This window comes from Rhipicephalus sanguineus, chromosome 1 (genome assembly GCF_013339695.2).
Source record: "Rhipicephalus sanguineus isolate Rsan-2018 chromosome 1, BIME_Rsan_1.4, whole genome shotgun sequence".
Taxonomy (NCBI): domain Eukaryota; kingdom Metazoa; phylum Arthropoda; class Arachnida; order Ixodida; family Ixodidae; genus Rhipicephalus; species Rhipicephalus sanguineus.
Window position 1 is genome coordinate 189,433,401 of NC_051176.1, and position 21,220 is coordinate 189,454,620.

Consider the following 21,220-nt stretch of genomic DNA (forward strand, 5'->3'; position numbering starts at 1 on the left):
TATAGCGTCGCGTCCTGCGGCTGCGCGAGCGGGATCCCCGTTGCCCCCCCCCCCCCCCCCCCCACGGCCGAAAACGGGCCGACACGTTTTCTGGAACTGCTATCAAGCTACGGGGAGCGCAAGACAAACAAGAATGCCGCGAAGCAAGCCGCCGTGGAAACAAGTTGCGCCGTCCAGCCGGCAGTATCCATTTAAAGCAGCAGCTGCCCCGAGGGGGTTCGGCGCTCAGTAGGTCAGCGGCACAGCATCGCCGAGGAGGAAGGCTCGCCCTCGCGCAGCGGCGAGGAGGACGACGCTCGCCTGGCCGCCGGAGCTTCTCCGCGGCCTTCATTGACGCCGCCGGCACGGACCATGCGGCCACGATGATCCTGCAGAGGAATGTGTTCAGGCTCGAGCTTCTCGCTCGGGTGCCACCGGCTTCCAAAGCACCGTCAGACGAAGACTGCCTGCACTTGGCCAAGAAGGCGGCCCGCAGCATCGACGAAGGGCCGCTCTTCCTGCTGCTTGTGGACGGCGCCAAGGTGAAGTCCAAGAGCGAGCAGGCTGCCCAGGTCAGGAACCACGGCACGCTGCTCACTTGCCTGTTCGATCCTGAGGAACCCCGCGTCGTTACCACCATCTTCCTCTTGGACGACGACGGCAGTGGCGACAGAAAGAAAGAGGTGGCCGTGTGGCGCGCTGCCACCGAAGAAGAGGCACGTGCGCTGTGCAACTTCAAGGACCCGTTGCCCGAAAACGAGTCGCTCAGCAGTTCGCCCAGTGACACCCTGTCGTCCCTAAATTCCCTCTCTTCGACGGGCTCTTCGGACAGCCTCAAGACGAGCTCCAGCCGCCAGGTGCTGGTGGCCGCAAGCCGGAGCGGCTCCCGCGACAGGCGAGCCGATTCCAGGCAGCGCGAAGCGCCAAAGGTGCTACCATCACCTCCTGGTGAACAGGAACGGTCAGGCCGCAAGTCCGACAGCTCGAGAAAGGAGTCTTCGCGAAAACTACCACACCTGTGGACCGCAGCGGCCAATTCTCTGAAACGCGCCCCCCAGATCCTCGTCCGTCCGGCCGGAAATCAGACCCTCCAACCGGGTCCTTCGTCCTGGATGCGATGGTCGCCGCCGCGCGTGCCGGTCATGTGCTTCCAGCCCTTTGGTCGCCCTCTGGTCAATCAAGATGGCAGGGCATACCATCCTAACGTGCCCACGCAGTTGCCACACCACGCCAAGGGAAACTCGCGGAACGCGGCCACTCTACTGCACTCACCTCAACGCTCCATGCTTCGCTCTGGGTCATTGAGCAGCCAGGAGTCGGGTGGTTCCGATAATGAAGGCCATCACCAAGCGACCGAATTTGACCACCACTCGAGGCACCGATCCAAGAAGGTGGTTACGTTCAACTACATGACGAAAGTGCAGTTCATGTAGGGGCCTCTGTGCGTGACTGTGCAAAATGTGTGAGAGTTTGTAAAGGCGTCCGACCTGTGAAGAACTGCGGTTCCTTCTTCGGTGGCTCCGACACACCTCTTCAGTGCATCTGCTTTAGCTGCGGCAGATTCGCACTGCGCCGCTGATGTCGATGTGCGGCGACGCGGCCGGCTACCCAGCGGTCAGCGCATTCAGCCTTCAAGCTCCGCCAGCTGCGTGGACCCGACCGACGGATTCTCCAAATCTTCCACGGACAGTTTGGAAGATTACGGAAGAAGCAGGATTTCTTCGGCCAAGTTACGCAGACTGTCGCGTGCATTGATACGCGAGCAGATATTCAAGATCGTGGATACTGACATCTAACGGTAGACGCTCATCCGGCTTTTGCGCTTGGATAGCACGAAACGTAGCTTCGGAAATGACGCACTGGACCGCAGTGGCCTACGCAGGACGGCGCAGTACAGTGTGAAACCCAGTAAGTCTCCCCATCTTTTACAATTGCATCAGACTAGCTTCCGCAGTTACCACGCGTAAGAAGAATGGCAAACGCATTTGCTATTGTTCTTGCAAGGTGGTAGAATTCGATTTATTACATACGCTGCTGTTCTTCGTGCGAATGAACGGCAATAAGTGGATTAGGTGGCAACAACACCCCCCCCCCCTCAGCCAACTGTGAACGCACGCTGACAACATTAAGAAGCGTGTCTGGCTGCGTTTCGGATATGTAGTTCGCAAAGACCCTGCGTACGCCACTTAAAAGTGAATATGAATGACAGTCCACATTCCATTCATGTTTCATTTCTTTGTACTTTTAAGGGGAAGGCGCACATACGCGCTAAGCACTTTTTTACGCCCAAAATTTTTAGTGTTATCCCGGGCTGAAAACCCTCTCGTTTCACTGACAACTGCCTTAGAGCATGAAAAATTAGATTGTTAACTACTAATTAAATGCGCAGCCCCTTGCTGATCTATTCATGAGTCGCGGTGTGTTTCTTGTTTGGCATAAACATCGAGAAGCTCGCGGTTGTGTGCGAGCACCCATTCATGTCAAATCTTAACTTAAGTGTGGCACACAGCGGAAAAAGATGAGTTGCGTCGACTCGATGCCCGTTTTGTGCAACATTGTGTGGCACGAGCTTGTTACAGAGCGTTACAAACATGGGACCACACTGCAAAGAAAAAAAAAAGTAGCCTAGTGCGTATTGCGCCCCATTTTCGTCAATCACATCAAGCTTAGAAATACACGGCAGTATAGGTCACCTGTGTTCCTCTTTGTACATACGTCAGTTCTGCCTCCCAATTGGCCACGCCAAGCCACGTTCGATCCTATATGGCGGAGTATAGGAGCTAGAAAACGTCCAAGTGAGCGCTGATCTTTCCAAAATTCAGTGCGCCTCGACGTCGCCTAAGGCGTCGCAGTGAACGTGACGTGCTATCGAAGCAAATTAAGATGACCGTGGTTACTCTAAACATCACGTCATTTCACCCTGTATAAAAACTGTAGCTAAAGGTATTCAATAAAGTTTATCGCTTCGAGAGACTGAAGTGTTTATTTCGGGCCCTGTGTGCTGTGGACGCATGTATAGAGGCTCGCATCGCGCGCCTTATCTTTAACCAGATGGCATGCCTTGCGTCCAAATCGATGTGCACACCATCCTTGACAACGGTGGCAGCCACGCGTGGAATAACACGCGTTGAAAAAAAAAACATGCGTATTAACGCCAGCGCTAGTACCTTCTCAGCTCTCTGATGGGGGCTCTCTCACTTGCCCTGGCGAAACCACGTAAGCCGTCTTGATCTATGACACCGGAACGTGCATCGTTTTTCGATTGGTTTTTTTTCTTCGGACCCCAGCGAATTCGGTGCGTGCTGAAAAACATGCTTAGTGACACAATCACTCGGGACCAGTAGTGTGGGCGTGCTAAAGCGGGGCCGGCCAGTGCTCAGACTGTGACGGCCACAGAATTTATGCGACTCTAGAAATAACGCCACTTGCACTGCGCACTCTGTGCCTCTTCAATTCCGTCAATTATTCGTAGTCAGCCGGACACGATCCGAGCCTTCAGAAACAAGAACGTGGGAATGGCGTGCTATAAAAATACTAAAGTAGTAGAGTGCTCGGAAGGAGGAAAAAAAAAACCTTATACGTCAGCGGTTATAACACGAACTAGCCCTTTAATGACAAACGAAGAAATAGTATCAGGGGAAAGGTCTTCACGGTACCAGACGAAGATGAAACCGAAATTTTAATCAGTTCGTAGGGATTGCGATGACATATCACAACATATTCGCATGCTGATTTGTCGAGTCCGCACTCATTGCGGCCTTCTACCTTGAACACTTCGAGAACGTAACGCAGCCACCGCTATATCGGGACACTGGTTGCGAGGCGGTAAACTTTGTGTTGAACTCTTGATTAGTGCATGTCCATGTGCTACAAGTGTGCAGTTTAGAGTTATTTCGGCCTGATATCCTTGGACCGATACATGGCGTTTGCCTCAAGAGGAGCTGCTCGCACAAAACACCGTCCTTCGCTGCGGGAAGGTTTTCTGGATTTCCTCACTCAAGGTGCGAAGCGCTTTCAGTTTTGCGTATTGTGTTGTAGCCACTTGCTCTTCGGCAGGCTTTGATGCAAAAGCCTGCGAAACATGGATTTCTCAAGCGTGTCTAGGAGCCTCAGCGTTTGTATAAAAAAGTAGCAATTAAATCCGGCATGACGGAACTCAGTACGGTTGGAAATTTCGCAAGTGTGAGGTGTTCCTAAGATTTTTAAATGAACAACGATCCCGAAATGCTCGTCTACGCTTGCTGTCTGCACAGGTCACGTCCGCGCTAATTGTTGCCAACAGGAATGGAGAAATGCACTTTTTCAACACGAGGGCTCAGCAAACAGGCATGCACGGCCTATATTGTTGTCATAATAACTTACTGCCTCCCGTCACCAGCATGTGAGCGTACGTTTACGTATAGCATGTTTTTTTCTGATCCATTGTCGACGTTGAATAAACGCGCCCTTTTCGCTCTCAAATAGATTGAACCAGTCCGAGATTTTTATTTTTTTAATCGAAGCTAATAGAGCGGCAGTGTATAGTGTGAGCGTGGCCTCGCAGCTTACAAAGTGGTATCCACACCCCTTTTATGGCAACGCAGCCCACACTGATGTTATAAAGTCACAAGATGTTAGAAAGCACCCCACTATCGTCACTAATGGGAAAGAATGTACTTCACAACTTCGTGCTTTGAGAATACGTTAAAATGCGTGTGCCGGTAGGCGTAGTGGGTAGAATATGCGCTAAAATTGTTTCGTGCATTAGCGCTTTTTGTCAAGCGTTCTAGTCTAGTTGTTTGATCGGGACATAAGTGAGCTGCTGAGAGGCACGTGCATTGACCTTTTGCTGTATCGCCTCATGACGGCGTCATTCTTGCGACCAACCGCTTTCCTGATTGCGGTGTTCGATTATTTGTACACGAGAAACATCAATACATCGCGCACGAAAGAAAAAGAGGTTCAACGTAGCCTGGAGCAAAAGTTGTTTATCCTCCTTTTAATCGGCTTGATCGGTCGGCCGGATAGTCTCTCTACGCGCACGAGATAGCCGAGTGTGAACGACACGACAAGAACCAGCAAGTTTAATCACACATCTCCTAGAGGCACTCCGGTAACAAAAGAAGAAAAAGAAAAGTGTGAAAGAAAGAAGACTTGTAGTTGCCGTGCCCCTTGCGCTTAGAGAAATAAAAAATTTGGAAAAGCCACATTTATAGCAATTTTCAGCGGCGAGAAATGTTCACAAAGTTGAAAGATAGAATACCGAGTCAAGCATATGGAACAGTGTCTCAATATAGATGAAATTCTGGCACAATCTTTTAAATAGATCTTGGAAATGATTTGTTGTCCACAATCCCCAGTGAATCCAGGCTATTCACAGCACGTGGCGTATACCATAACATTATAGAACCAAGCGAGATGTAAACGAGCGTCTCAGATAGAATTCTTGTACAGGATTTAGCGACGTCCTCAAAGATAGGAAACCAACGTAAACATTGCATGTTCCGACAATTCACACTGAACACCACTAGACAACCGTCAGCGTCGGCCACGTAAGAGCACACGTAAGACCGCAGTGGCTTAAGAAATTCTCACAAGAATCGCACTATCTCGTAGCCGGTGTGCGGATGTGAGGATTGGCCTCTCTTCACTTCCGCACTCCAAGTTTTCTTTTGCCCAGTCTTACGTTTGTGGTTCCGTGAATACGGCACGTTGTCGAGGTCAAAATCCGGAGTAATTGCTAGGAAATTATGTGCATACAGCTGCACGAATTTTCAGAGCCCGGTAGGCGCGACGATTTAACTTTTCGTGACTTCGCATTTTCAGGAATTCACGAATTCCATGCAGACATGGGAAGAGTATAAAAATCAGTCTAGTCGACACTGAAGTGGGTACACTATACTGCCCTCTCCGATTCTAGGGCGCTCAGATGCGATGACTGCAAAAAAATGACGATGTTTTTTTTCTCTCTCTCTCTTTTCCTAGATCTCATGCGCTCAAAACTTGCCCGGCTGCGGGCCCAACTGACATGCCACTCAGTAAAAACTAATCAGTTGTCGCTATACTATGCTCTCGTGAACTGCATTTTGGATTTTCTTGCATAATTCAAAGCTAAAGCTGCGAATCGTCTCGCTTCCTTGGTTGATCAAAATTTCGTCTGAACTTAATAGGTGAGCTATTTTTCTGCATTACTTTCGATTCGCGGATCACCGACGTAAACGCGTGCGGACACCCCCCCCCCCTTTTTTTTATACGTGGAGCGCCCATGGCTCACAAAACAATGGTTTGTCCTTCAGAAAACAATTTACATTCTCATGTATAATCGTTTCTACCTCATGCGAAGCTCCTATGGTCAATGCGCGTAAACCACTTGTCGCTGCTCATGCGTTTATCGCACTAAGGAGACTTCGTGATGACTGCCGATATGTTCCTTTATAAATTTGCACCTATGCTGGTTGTCAGGCACATTCAGTCCACGTGGTTAAACGACGCACAAAGGTGAAAAATCTCCACGGCGCACATGGGGCATGCAAGTTGTAACTGCGCAGAGAATAGTGTTTGTTACTTTGGTATTCCTACGGCAATTTTATTTTTTGGCGCATTCCTGCGTGGAGGGAGCCTCATCATCTCTGCAGGCATTTCATAAAGTTGTTCTCTCTCTGGCGGTGGGGAACCAAAAGTTTTCCAATATCCAACTTCCGATAGCGGAGTCGGCCGCTTCATTCCTAGAGAAACGCGTCTCCCTCTCTCGTCCACAAGGCATCATTGTATCACATGATCGACAAACCTTTTTGCTGCCAAAGCATTCAAAATTGTTCAGTCTGTGAGTGTCGTTGAGGCCACCACTATCCTAACGTGCCCCATTCAAGATACTTACCGTTGCCGGTAAAGCTCTTTAACGTTTTAAGACTTCAATTCGCAACTAGACTGCGTCACAGCTTTATGTTTTTTTTTTATTCTCCTTTTGAGGAATCTTTGTGTTCAATACCATTCATTGTTTCCATCTATGACAAAAGAAAACAAAAACATGAGGATGTTGGTAAAGGCAGAAAACCTTGCATGACACAGGACCCAACAGTCCTGTATACAGTTCGTGCAGCGCTTATATTAGTACAGAGAAAAACATAATCAATAATAAATCAAGTGCAGGTTCAACAATACCGAATCCAACGTGTAAATACAATATGTATAGTTTTTATATTGTTTAGACGTTCTGTGACAACGTGAAATATGTTTATCAAGAACACGGCAAACCACCACTCTTTACAAGAGAAAAGCAAAAGGAAAAAATGAGATAGCTCAGTGTAGATTTAGTACGGTTGATACAATGCACACGAATCGCATAGCTTAACAACCGAAACGTAAGACTATCAAGGGAAGAAAACAGTTTTTTTTTTTTTTTAGATATGGAATCATGCTAGTACAACATGTATATTTCATATTAACGCTGCTTTGTGTAACTGCGTGCCGGTATGCCTTTAATCCGACGATCTTGTACACTAGCCTATTTTGCATTCTCTCTCTCCCTATCGGTCTGTCACTCTACAGCGTCCGTATACTGAGCTCCTACAAAAGGCTCGTCGAATTGACAGAGGCGCCAAAAGTTATCAAATAAAAAAATAGGGGGGGGGGGGTGAAATATCGACAGCTCCGTGTGTCAGGAGTTCATCGTCGTCCGAAGAAGAGGGAAAAAGAAAAAAAAAAGGTCGCGCAGTGAAGCCTCGTTCGCGATGAGGCCGCGCGCCCACAGGAAGTCGCGAGTAGACACGGGGTGATCAAAAGAAGGTGATTTTGAAAGACAGACGCTCACGCTTGTGAAGCGGAAACGTCAACGGCGGCGCTTGGCTCGTTGCTGAGCGGCGACCCCGATGCACTCACGGAGGCACGGGAGCTTCGGCCCCGCCCCGCTTGTGCGACGTCTCGGAAGCGCGCCGTCTCGTCCGACGGCGGCTGACCGCGGCGATGCGCCGAAGTCGAACCCGCTCAGCATCGCTCAACGGTGGAGTTCGCTTCGCATCGTTCGCCGCCTCGTGCCGCGTACCTTGATTTTGCGTGCGCAATGCACAAATGCGGCTGGGCATGCGTTTGCCTTCTAAGACGAACGTAAAGGAGATGTCGGGGTCTCTCGACTGGCGCCGGCCATTCTTTGTCGCAAGAAGGGAAAAAAAAAAAAAAAGGGAGCGTAGTGAAATGACGCCGCTGCCCGAGGGGTGTATATGTAGGAATACGACAAAGTGGGACGCGAAGAAAACACACTTTGTTTTCGCGGCTCAATCTGTCTTCGTCGTCATCATTCGTTGTGCCCCTGCTTGGAGAGAGGCAAACAGCTCATGCATACGTGCGCGCGAGTAGAGCAGCATATGTGGCACGACGGTTACGCCATTTATGCGCACTATCCCCGTTTCACAGACACAGCATTGTTCGTATAGGCCTCATATGTATACGAAAAATTCGGTACGTGATCAGTGATTAAACTATACTCGTTACTGTTGCAAGACATTATGAATGTCTCAGAACTATCTAGAGCACTAATATTCACGAAGAATACTCATTTTCCAATATAGGCGCTCCACTGTATCCCCACAGAAAGCGTGACGATGTACGCAACGCAGGAACAGGCTGCTGGCTGTCTGGTACTACTGGACATTTCCAACTACTGTGACAGCAGTTGTGTTGCCTTGTGCCTTTCAAGTATATTTCGTTCACTTCTCATAAAGCGTATGCACAAGAAGAAATGAAGCAGTAAAATGTATCACGCAGGAGATGACATTTTAAGTACCGCACACTGTATCAAAGTGGCTAATGATCAGCGACCGTTTCTAGCTACGACAATGATAGCCTATAATGCAAGCAGTGGCACGTGCAAGGGCTGATTAGTTTACTGGTCCCAATAATTAAACGTAAGTATCGATGATGCGATGACCTACGCATCAAGCGGTTTTTAATGCAGGAAATAGGCCAAACACATATAAAGAACGCAATGAGAGTGAAGAAACCCATTTCTAAAGTTATTAGTCCTGACAATGCAGATGTGAAAACGAGGAATCAAGGTGTGCTTTACCTCAAGTAACTAAATTGACGAGCACTGTTATATCAATTTGCTCGCCCGGTTACAGTCACGATGGCACTTTTAATTAATAAACCACGATATCTCAAATAAAAAAAAACTTTATTTGGTCAGCTTATCAATCTTCTGCCTATATAAAAAGATTTGAACGGATTTCTCAGTGAGCATACGTTACAGTAATTGTAGTACCTTTTCATTAAGTGCAGCCATTGTGGGCACTTGCGCAGACATATGTTATAAGCTAGCATCACAAAAGAAGCAGTCGTAAGAAAGTTCCAGCGCTGCAATACTCCTTATTTGCGACAGCTTCGCAATATCCCCAAGAACCAGAGGCAAATACTTTGACAAGTTCATTACCCATAATAAAAATCTGCATGCACGTTATCCTAAAATTCCAATTCCTGTCGCAGCGAGTTTCTCAAACGAACATGACCCAGATAAACTGAGAAGTAGGTACCTAAAACATAGCTTGTTCTGTCCAGAGTTACATTTCAAGTTTTTGTCACTTCCCACCAAAGTTTTTGAACTCAGCGTCTACAGCAGGGGAGTAGCCAGATATCTACTTCTTTCTGGGAAGGGGGGGGGGGACTCCCTTTTATGCGTGTTCGTGCGCATGCTTGTATGTGTGCGTGTATAGTATATATATAGACATGTACAATGCAAAAATTTCTAGTGCATGGTTCGAACACCCCCCCCCCCCTCTCCGAAACCAGTGGTGTACAGTACAACCAAGCCGCCCACCTCTGAATATTCTCACTTGTTACACATAAAAAGAAACGAAGTAGCTGCGTCGTCTTGCGCCACTTTCACTGACAGCCGGAAAAGAAGACGCTCTACTCCTCATCCATCGACTTCCTTCGGGAGAATCATGATAGCTTTCAACAATCAAGGTGCTGGCCTCTTCTACGCGATGTGCTGCAACCATAGAAGGGCGACGAGGGAGAGTGGACCTGGCGCAGTTATACACGCCCGCTGTGTAGCATCTGGAGTCCGTGCGTCCGGCCCAGAGTAAACGCTGGCACAAATCGTGCGTGCAGGGATGACGCAGTGGTTGTTCTTGGCTCTCACGCCGGCTACGCTCCTTTAGGAAGGCGTCTGCACTCGGGGGTTGAAGGCGTCGACCTCAAACCCAGCGCAGTCGTCCTGCGCACCTTGACTCCCAAGTGCGATGATGCAGACCGCCTTGTGTGGCGAGCCAGTGAAGAGCGAAAACAATGGAAACGGGGAAACTAGAATAGCAGCGGCGGCCAAGCAAGGCGAGAAGAAACGGCAGGCGAAACGTGCACCGAGCGCGGCCGCCGTCGTGAGGGCCAACGGGCGGCCATTGTTTCTCGCCACGGATTCCCAGATGGCGATGGTTCGGGGGGGGGGGGGGGGTCTCCCTTCCTGGCGTTGCTCAGATGTGGGCCGGGAACGTCGCCTCTCCGCTGGCCCACTCTCGGAGCGAGCAGGTTTCGCCGGCCATCGCCCGTACGCCACCGCTGCCTGCCTTCCACCGCCCGCACGGTCGAAACGTTCCGCATCGGCAGCCCAGACGCCGCTTCTTTGACGTCGAAAGTTACGCGCCGGCTGTCGACAAGACGTCACTACTCGTTGAGCATTACCTAAGTTTCCACAGAAACACTAACGAGCGCTAACACGCCCACACGCACACGAAGTCGGTTCGCTGCACTCGCGGGCCTTCTCCTCTGAAGTAGCATTTACCAGTCCAACGACGTATTTAGCGGGCTTTCGCGATACACGAATACGGGACACCTTTGCGGTTTGTCGTGGAACGGCGTGGTGTGCCGCCCATTTCAGTTGAGTCGGGTGAAAATGAGCATTCTGTTTGCGTGACATTCGCTGGCATGCTAGGGGTACAGGACTTCGCTTTTGTATCCCGTGCTCACGCAACGCTCTGGTCCGCGAGCACCTTCACTGTTTGCGTGACGTGTCGTATATAGGCTCGCGCGTTCCACAGCCACGCGAGTAGCGGTGCGTAAAGCCATCGTTGTGCCGTTCCTTGCATGTGTTAGGGCTCCGCCAGAGAGAAAGAGAGACGAAATAAAAGAAATGCAGGGAGGTTAAAAATAACAAAAAATCCGGTTTGCAGCTTTCATTACGGAGGTGCTGCCAGTAAGACGGATTCAAAATCAGCCAGAGCACATGCATGATCGGGCATGTCAGAATGCACTAGAGCGAGTGTTAGCGACTGCGGGTCATATTGTGACAAGAAACGGCGTGGCTTTGGCTCATAACGGTCTGCATTGCGAGGCATATGGCAAACAAACAAGATTATCTTCGTACGCCGTCAGCAAAAACGTTAAGCTCACTTCTCGATATCTTCTTTTTTTAATCACGCCTTGTTCAGGAGGTGTTGGCGCTTTGATGTAGCGCCAGCTACTCCTTTTCCCGGATAATTTGTGTAAATCACAGCTGTGAAAAAAAACACATAAAATAAAATGACGATAAATGGAAGGATGTACGCATGACCTCATGTCATGCGTACATAACATCTTCATTTTATCAAGCAAAAGTGCGATCTTTTTTCTTTTTCTCTTTTCCAATGCGCAATTCCTAGCTATCTTTCTGACATCCAAACAGATATCCAGCTCGGTCTGCGATTGTTGGGCTTATATTCTCGTTGCCATTGATCTTGTAATCCCAATGTAGTCCATGTAATCCAATCCCCTGATCGTTAGTGTAACTCCCTTAGGCTAAAGTATCGGGCAACCAATAACAGCCTCTCACTCATTCTTGCTGAAGAGGCTGACGACCACATGGTCGATCCTCGAAAAACTAATCAGTCATGCAGAACACGTTCCAGACTTCATGCAATCACGTGGCACTTCTTCTCCATATAACTCTCGGAAAGAAAAGAAGGAAGGGCGCCAAGAAAGGTATATAAAGGGGGGAAATACACGTCTGATCAAGCCGCTTGCTATACATCAGAATACAAGTAGAAAGAGAAACAAGATTCCAACGACATATATGATCTATTCTACTTGGAAGACAATCACCATGTTTACGTCGAGACCATCTTAACTCTTCTTTACAAAATCAGACCCACCAAACCACCCAGCCACGCGAACAGGCAACCTTTGTAAACAGGCGTATACTTGCGCAGCCGCGCACATACCATTTCCTTGGTAACGTAATAGTTAAGCCACTTAGTTCCCTCTGTGTGCTATACCAGTCACGATCGCGCTACGTATTTCACCCCACCTGAAGCCACAAAAATGTGAGGAGAGGGAACCATCCCTCGGCGTCGTCCACGCATGCGCGGCAAATATTCGTAAACACCGATCGGTCGTTCACGTTCGAAATGCGCGTTTCACGCGCGCTGCCAATTGTGCACGTGGCTTACGCTCGTGGAACCGGCATTAACCCAGATCTCAGGACGATACGAAGCACGAGCCGACAAAGCGAGAAAATGTCAAAGGAAATGAGCCCGCGAACGAGCTCTCTTTCTCCATGCTATGCGGAATCTTTCTGCGTGTTTGTTTATGTGTGTGTTTTTTAACTATTGCTTTACTTGCGGAGGCAAGGATTGCTGCGTACGCCGGGTCTCTCTGGCATGGCCCCTGTGGACAGACAGACAGCACGAGACACGTTCTATGGGTTGCGTCACAGGGGCGGCACAAAATGCGAGCGAATTGTGCAAACAGCACCGCCCGTAACCAATTACTGCGCGGACGCTGAAAAGACACGCGCAGTTCGCGGGTCTTTCGCCCGTTTCTCCGGTGTGTGTGTGCGCGCGTAGTACAGCAGCGAGACCGCGGTGCCCCGCGCCAAATCCTTGGGTGATCGGTGCTCGCGATATGGCCGCGGCCCGCCGCGAGCGTACAGGTAAGCGTGTGTGCCGCCTGAGAGCAAAGTGTCGTTGGTGTCATGCTGGTGGGCGCAACACCACCATGTGCCACATTGCTCTTCGACACGACCCAATCGGTATTGGCACCTTGAAAACTGCGACTCCCTCAACTGCAGCGCGTTAAGTTCATTTATACAAAAAAAAAAAAAACGTTATCGGTTGCCGCATATGGAGAAAGAGAACTGCAGAACATATTATGCTTGTCTCGTAACTCATTTTCATTCGGCGCTATTGAACTTCGTCTCTGGGTCACTGATAAGCGCGGGGCAGCCTTTTTCAGCCGGATCTGCAGCTTCTTGGTCTCAGAAAAGAGAAAAGGAGCAAGAGAGAGAGAGAACGACAAAATGAGTAACGACTGCGGCGATAATCACAGCGCAAATCGCGTGCGAACTCGTTCAGAGGCCGTGCGTTGGTCTCGCAAGCGCATCCAACAGTCTTGCATGTGTCATACCAGCGTGAGCTGCATATATATACGTATATAATCTCTGATGTTATGCACGTGTCAGTATTTTATTTACAGTGAAAACGCGCCACGGAAGCTCCCAGTCATTTGCTTATAGGTTCTTACAGTGCAGAGCCCGCTTTCACCAAACGTTCACAAGCTCGCAGACTATCCGGTATTCAGTTTGCGAACTTGCAGTTTTAACACGCAATCATGACCATCCCGCGCCTCCTCTGCCTAAATAGCTAAGCGTGTTCAAGCACTGTATGAGAGCTGCGGACTTTGCGACGTGTGCACGAGAATACGCGTCAGCACAGAGACGCTCAAAAAACATGGAATTGTTCGAAAAGGCATGATTACGTCATACATTAGCAAAATCTATGCACTCTGCGACTACGTTGCTCATGTTCGCTCAAAAATCACCCAGTTTCAACTGCAATATCAATTTCATCAAACTATTGTAAGAATGGTATGTCCGATCACCCGATGTATACCACTCAAGGTCGCGTTTCGTGTTTTGCAAGTTGATAATATACTGCGTCGTGGTATAGATCTTCAGCACGATAAACGAACTGTGTTTCCAGGGGCGTAGCCAGAAATTTTTTTCGGGGGGGGTTCACCCATACTTTATGTATGTTCGTGCGTGCGTTTGTATATGTGCGTGCATATATGCGCAAGCAAAATTGAAAAATTTCGGGGGGGTTTGAACCCCCCCCCAACCCCCCCCCTTGGCTACGCCCCTGTGTGTTTCGATTAATTTTGAATGTTTACGAGATGTCTATTCTTATTTACTGACGCGGTCATCGAAACTGCTGTGTTAGCAACTAATGATTCGTTACATATGCTCATTATACTCGCATGACTCCCGCAATTAATTTGCGTGTTACTTGTAACTTTCTTCAGTCGCAGAAAGTCTTGGCAGAGGCTCACACAGGGGCACTTCTGGCGCACAAAGTAAAGACCCGTTGCTAGAGAGAGAGAGGGGGGGGGGGGGGAGGGAGAGAAAAGGAACGGACAAGAACAGAACAAAAATCCAGTCTGCTACTCTACAGTGGAGCAGAAACGGCTAGAAAGATAAGTATGATAGAAATGATCAATAGAGGTCAAAGGGTAATGGCCTATGCAGACGATACGACCGAAAGAAGGCAGCGTCCATGCACCCACTTAATTCGCACACTGTCATACAAGACTCCCCTAAAGGCCGTCCGATTCAATGGCGTAATTAGCTCAGTGCCGTAAATAATTATAGTCCGCTGGGGACAGCAGCAGTACGGCGCAACGTCACACAACTTGCCACGCATTTCCTGCTCGTTTACGCGGCGCGATGTTCGCAGAGCGGAAAACTATACCCAAGTTAAGGCGGTGTATATTCGAGCTCCCGAGAAGTTGGGGCTCGGCCAGGAGCGCGCGAAGATCGCGTCCGAGACGGCGGTGTCCATCCGTTTTGCGCCGGCCGTAACCGAAGTGTACACGAGTGGGGTATCTCGAAGCAAGCGGTCTGCCCGACAGGATCGCTTCTTCACGTCCTTGAGATTAACGCTGCCAGCTTGTTCTAAGGACTACGCAGAGCGGGCAAGGGAAAAAAAAAGAGGCTTAGCGCGAATTAAATCAGCCGGACAGACCACTCTGGCGAAACGGGATGCGCAGACGGCGGTTAGCGTCGGCGAAAACCGGCAGGGGCGAAGAAGGAGAAGAAGAAGGAGAAGCGTTCGCGAAAAATCGAACCGGGCAGCGAATGCCAAAAGACAAGAAGAAAAGTGGCGGCCAAGGAAGGACAACGAGAAAGTTGTTCCTCCGCGCGCAAAGCGCATGGCGGCAACAGGATATGAAGAGACGTACACGCTTGACGGAGCATGGCGGGCACTCAGGAGATGGCGATTGCGCCTCCTCCGTCCATATACCTCCCACGTCGACACATTCTCCTCGCGTCAGTGTTCCGCCACTCCCCGTTTGTGTGGTCCCTCGAAACGGAAACGCGTGCTCCGATTCAGAATGTCCATGACGCCTCCCGTATGAACCAAATTAACTGGTCATTTTTGTTCGCATCTGCGCACTCGTGACATGTACGTGCCGGTATATTACAAGGACCCTCTCGATTGCAGTGACCGCAGTAGTTGTAGCGACGAAGGCTGGCGAGCCGCGTTGCGCAAAGCTGTATCCAGACGAACTGCAGAAAAAGGAGAAAATCGATACGTATATAGCAGCGCCCGCGCATGCATTAAAACGTGACCAGAACTCACGCGCGCGTATTGACAATAATGACTTCTTACTTTGTGACGCGTAACGAGAGCAGCGCGTGATGAATATTACGCTGAGGTCGCGACTCACCTCAGCACGATTTTATCACTCTTCATAAGCAGTAGTTAACAAATGAGAAATGTCTTAATCTCAATATATCTTGCACGATATCGTGTCACCCGGTGCAAGACAACAATCGGACTTCCGCAGATTTTAGTCAGCTTGATCGCCGAAGCGCTCCTATACCTTGCTTTTTACAGACACTGTCACGTTGTACGAAAAAGTACAAGCCGAACATCGCAAAAGTGTCTCAAGGGTGCAACATGTAGTAACAGAGCTTTGCTTGAATCACTCTATCAATTTTTTAGTCTTCAAAAATAGTAATTTCAATATATTCACCGCGTATATACCGTAGCATTCTACAAAAACATACTAAAAGGTTCTTGTTGTTGTTGTTGTTGTTGTTGTTGTTGTTGTTGTTGTTGTTGTTGTTATTATTATTATTATTATTATTATTATTATTATTATTATTATTATTATTATTATTATTATTATTATTATTATTATTATTATTATTATTATTCATGAAAGCGAATAACATGAGCAGTCATGTTAATAAGCCAAGTCTTACGGCCTCTGCCCCATTCCTTGTCTTGTGCTGTTGCGCCAAGAAGCTCTGTACGCTTAAGGACAGTGTATACGGCGACTGCAAAAGATTCTCGCGCTTCCCTGATGCCATTAGCGTGCAGAGAGCGTGAGCACGGTTGGAAAAATGAAAAATGTCTCTCCGGTGGCTCAGTGGTTGCTGCGGTGCTCGTCTGCTGACCCGAAAGACGCGGTTTCGACCCCAGCGTCTTTCGATGGAGGCGAAATGCTATAGAGGCCCGTTTACTGTGTGATATCAGTGCACGTTAAAGAACCCCAGGTGGTCCAAATTATTCGGAGCCCTCCAAAATGGCACCTCTCATAGTCCGAGTCGGTATGGGGCGTTAAAGCCCTAAAACCAAAAAAAAAAACGCCAAGCCAAAAATAAAGATCGAACCGTAAAGTCAAGTATAGAGATCGAAGTATGAGTGATGTGGTTGACGCATTTAGCGTATGCACGCGCAGTCGACTTCAAGCTCGTCGCTCGATACCTCGTTCAGGTTCAGCGAAAGAACGGCCTCGTATTCGTAAGAAAGTTTGCACACCATAGCCGCTCCTTTCAGCAGGCCAGCTAATTTTGATAACGAACGCATTATCGAAAGGGATAATAGATGGGCGAGTTGGAACGAATTTGTAGTAAACGACTTCGTGCATAATTGACGGTAGCTAAAGATAGATGAACGAAGTAACTGTCCATTTGTTGATCTTTTCTTAGTCCCTGTCAGTGTTGCGCTAAATTGTTTACAGTGAACATATTACCATTGTGCGCTACCGGCCCGCCACAAACTCGCGAAACTTTTCCTCCTTCGTTTCTTCCTTTCAGTTCGCACCTTGCGTTAAAATATCAATCAATACAATTTTTTATTTGCGTGTTTCTGTCCCTATTTAAACGTCGCATGATTCAACTATTATCTGACATAACGTTAGGAGACGGCTCGTGCATAAAAGCTAGGACCATACCGCGATCGCCGGAAATGGGCTGATCTGAGATGCATAGGATTCGTAGGAGAACTAGACTAAAAAATTATATTGCCACGCCCACTTCTTGTCTTGTTCTGATGTATTCGGGTTTGACCGGCAGAGACGGTTATCAACGCTCGACGCTGGTACAGCGTGCATTGCTGTAGTTCTAGTTCTCATTTTCCGGCCACAAGTTCGGCCAAATAAACAGTTTCATCCTACAAACGCCGACTGCTGTCTTCGTCGACGTCACGACCACGTGACATCTGGTGGAGGTGCTGCTTCATGATCCGGACGCCACCGCGGAGCGCTGACCCAAGCCCAAGCCGCGAAGAAGACGACTCTAAGGACAACCCGGATCCTCGAACCAGCCGCCGGCAGAAAGGACTACCCCCCCAATACGGACTCCTACCGGATAAGCCAAAAGGCACGGCGACAAGAACAACAGGCACGATGACGGTCGCAGCGAACCCTGCCGCGATAGTGATGCAGCCGCCCAGGGAGCCGCCGACATTTCGTGGTTCGCCATGTGAAGACCCCGAAACCTGGCTGGAGACGTTCGAAAGGGTCGCGACATTTAACAACTGGAACGCCGACGACAAGCTGCGCCACGTGTACTTCTACCTGGAAGAAGCAGCAAGGACATGGCTCGAGAACCGGGAGTCCACGCTTCGAACCTGGGATCTCTTTCGTAGTGCTTTTTTGGAGACGTTCACGAGCGTCGTTCGAAAGGAAAGGGCCGCATCCTTGCTGGAGACACGGGTTCAGCTCCCGAACGAAAACGTGAGCATCTTCGCGGAAGAAATGACCCGGCTGTTCCGCCACGCTGACCCCAACATGCCTGAAGAAAAGAAGGTTCGTTTCCTCATGCGAGGAGTAAAGGAACAGCTCTTCGCTGGCCTTATGAGGAATCCGCCTAATACCGTCCAAGAATTTGTCTCCGAAGCAACAACAATCGAGAAAACGCTTGAGATGCGAACACGGCAATACAACCGCAGCCTCTCTACCACAAGCTACGCCGACGTTCAAGCGCTAGGATCCGCCGACCTGCGTGAGACGATTCGAGCGATCGTGCAAGAGGAGCTGCGAAAACTTCTACCTTCGTCGCAACCTCAAGTAGATTCCATCGCCGACCTCGTGCGCCAGGAGATCCAGCATTCACTCGGTGCGCCTCAGCTAGTAGAGCCGCAGCCGCAAGCTATGAGCTATGCTGCTGCAGCCCGCCGTCATGCTCCTCCTCCACGCCCACGCCAAGACGATACACCGCCGCAGTACCGTCGCCAGACGCCGCCGCCGCCACCGATGCCCTACCGTCCACCTGTCGGCCATACGCCGCCGCCGCCACCGACGCCCTACCGCCCACCTGTCGGCCAGCGCTACACCCCGAGGAAGACCGATGTCTGGCGCGCCCCTGACAACCGCCCGCTCTGCTACCATTGCGGGGAGGCCGGCCACACGTACCGCCGCTGCCAGTACCGACAGATGGGACTACGAGGATTCGCCATCAACGCGCCGCGACCGCAGCCAGGCGAACGGCCTCGCGACATCGACGACTACCTAACCGGAACGCAGTGGCAAGAACGACGTCCTTCACGCTCGCCGTCGCCCGGCCGCTACATGTCACCGCACCGCCGGCCGTACGCTGGCCCAAACCGAGGCCGGTCGCCTAGCCCGTATCCGGAAAACTAAGGGCAGCAACCGATGGAGGTGCGGTTGCTGTACGACGAACTACCGAAGATCCTCCGCCGACGACGACGACGTCGCGACGAAACCTTCAGAACACGACGCGAACCAGACAGACCCCTGACGACGACATCTTGCGGACCAAAGAAGACCCGACGACGCAACATGGAAGCAGCGGAACAAACCGACGCAGCCGTGACCCGACGCCGAGACCCAACCGCAACGCAAGACGACGAACTAGCGACCTCGACGTTCTCATCGACGGCCACAACGTCACCGCTCTCGTCGATACTGGAGCTGACTATTGCGTCATCAGTGGGCCCTTCGCCACGAAGTTGAAGAAAGTTAAGACCGCTTGGGAAGGCCCCGAAATCCGCACCGCTGGAGGCCATCTGATAACGCCGATTGGTGTCTGCACGGCGAGAGTCACCATCAATAACCGGGCTTATCCTGCGAGCTTTGTAATCCTACAAAACTGCTCCAGGGATGCAATACTTGGAATGGACTTCCTAAGTGAACACGGCGCCGTCATCGACCTGAGGTCCGAGTCGATAACACTAACCTCAGATAAAGCGCTCCCGCCCCGCGCGACGCCAGGGAACCATGCATTGAATGTGATAGAAGAGCAGGTGACCATTCCGCCGCGTTCCAGCGTCATTATTTCCGTCCGCACCGAAAAAGCTGAAGACATCGAAGGTGTCATCGAGAGCGATCAGCGTTTGCTGCTAGACCGTGACATTTGCGTCGCAAGGGGCATTGCTCGGTTGCATGAAGGAAAAGGAAGCGTGATGCTAACGAACTTCAGCCAGGAATACAGACACCTGAGCAGGGGCACGACGATTGCATACATCGAAGAAATCTTGGCCGTCAGCGATGCGTTTGCCTTTTCAGATTCTGACGAAGCTACGACGACGATCCCTGAGCCACCCTTCGACGTAAACCCAAGTCTTCCCGCTCGCCAACAGCAACAGCTGCGACGCCTTCTGCAGGAATACAGGGACTGTTTCTCGTCGTCATCGCGGGTCCGACAAACGCCCCTTGCTAAGCACCGCATCATAACAGAAGAAAATGCTCGACCACTCCGTCAGAGTCCCTACCGGGTTTCGACGCGGGAACGGGAGGCCGTTAAGAAACAAGTCGATGAAATGCTACGCGACGACATCATCCGGCCGTCCAACAGCCCGTGGGCGTCTCCCGTGGTGTTAGTGAAGAAGAAGGATGGGACCCTACGTTTCTGCGTCGATTATCGTCGCCTGAACAAAATCACAAGGAAGGACGTGTACCCTCTCCCACGGATAGACGACACGCTGGATCGACTCCACAACGCGAATTACTTTTCGTCGATGGACCTCAAGACCGGCTACTGGCAAATTGAAGTCGACGAGAGAGACCGAGAAAAGACCGCCTTTATAACACCGGACGGCCTGTTCGAGTTCAAGGTCATGCCTTTCGGTCTTTGCTCGGCGCCTGCGACTTTCCAACGAGTCATGGATACTGTGTTAGCTGGCTTGAAGTGGCAGACTTGCCTTGTTTACTTGGACGACGTCGTTGTGTATTCCTCGAACTTCGACGAACACCTCCAGCGACTTCAATCCGTACTTCAAGCAATCAAGAACTCCGGGCTCACCCTGAAGCCAGAAAAGTGCCGCTTCGCGTACGAGGAGCTCTTGTTTTTAGGTCACGTGATCAGCAAGACTGGAGTGCTCCCAGACCCGCAGAAAACAGCTGCCATCGCCGCTTTCCCGCCACCCACCGACAAGAAGGCCGTGCGCCGATTTCTCGGCTTGTGCGCCTATTACAGACGCTTTGTCAAAGACTTTTCACGGATCGCCGAGCCACTAACGCAGCTCACGAAGACCGACGTCGAATTCAGGTGGCAAACAGCGCAAGTCGAAGCATTTCATGAACTGAAACGACGCCTGCAGACACCTCCGATACTTGCGCATTTCGACGAATACGCCGATACGGAGATTCACACCGATGCAAGCAGCATAGGACTCGGCGCCGTCCTTGTGCAGCGGACGGGCGGACTGGAAAGGGTTATCAGTTATGCTAGCCGGTCGCTGTCTAAAGCAGAGGTCAACTATTCCACAACAGAAAAGGAGTGCCTCGCCATCATCTGGGCTACGTCAAAGTTTCGCCCCTACCTCTACGGCAGGCCCTTCAAAGTTGTGAGCGACCATCACGCCTTGTGTTGGCTAGCTAACTTGAAGGACCCTTCAGGTCGCCTCGCACGGTGGAGCCTAAGACTTCAAGAATTTGACATTACTGTCGTCTACAAGTCCGGAAGGAAACACTCCGACGCCGACTGCTTGTCTCGTGCCCCCGTCGACCCACCAACGCCCGACGACCAGGATGATGACAGCTTCTTGGGAGC

The 21,220-nt window shown here is 50.3% G+C and overlaps 1 protein-coding gene across 1 annotated transcript; it reads left to right on the forward strand.

Moving 5' to 3' along the window:
- The first annotated feature begins 213 nt into the window (after positions 1-213).
- LOC119404045 (uncharacterized) lies at positions 214-2,952 on the forward strand. The gene has a single exon (XM_037670673.2). It carries the CDS (start codon positions 363-365, stop codon positions 1,410-1,412), a length of 1,050 nt encoding a protein of 349 aa, XP_037526601.1. The 5' UTR covers positions 214-362; the 3' UTR covers positions 1,413-2,952.
- The last annotated feature ends 18,268 nt before the right edge of the window (positions 2,953-21,220 follow it).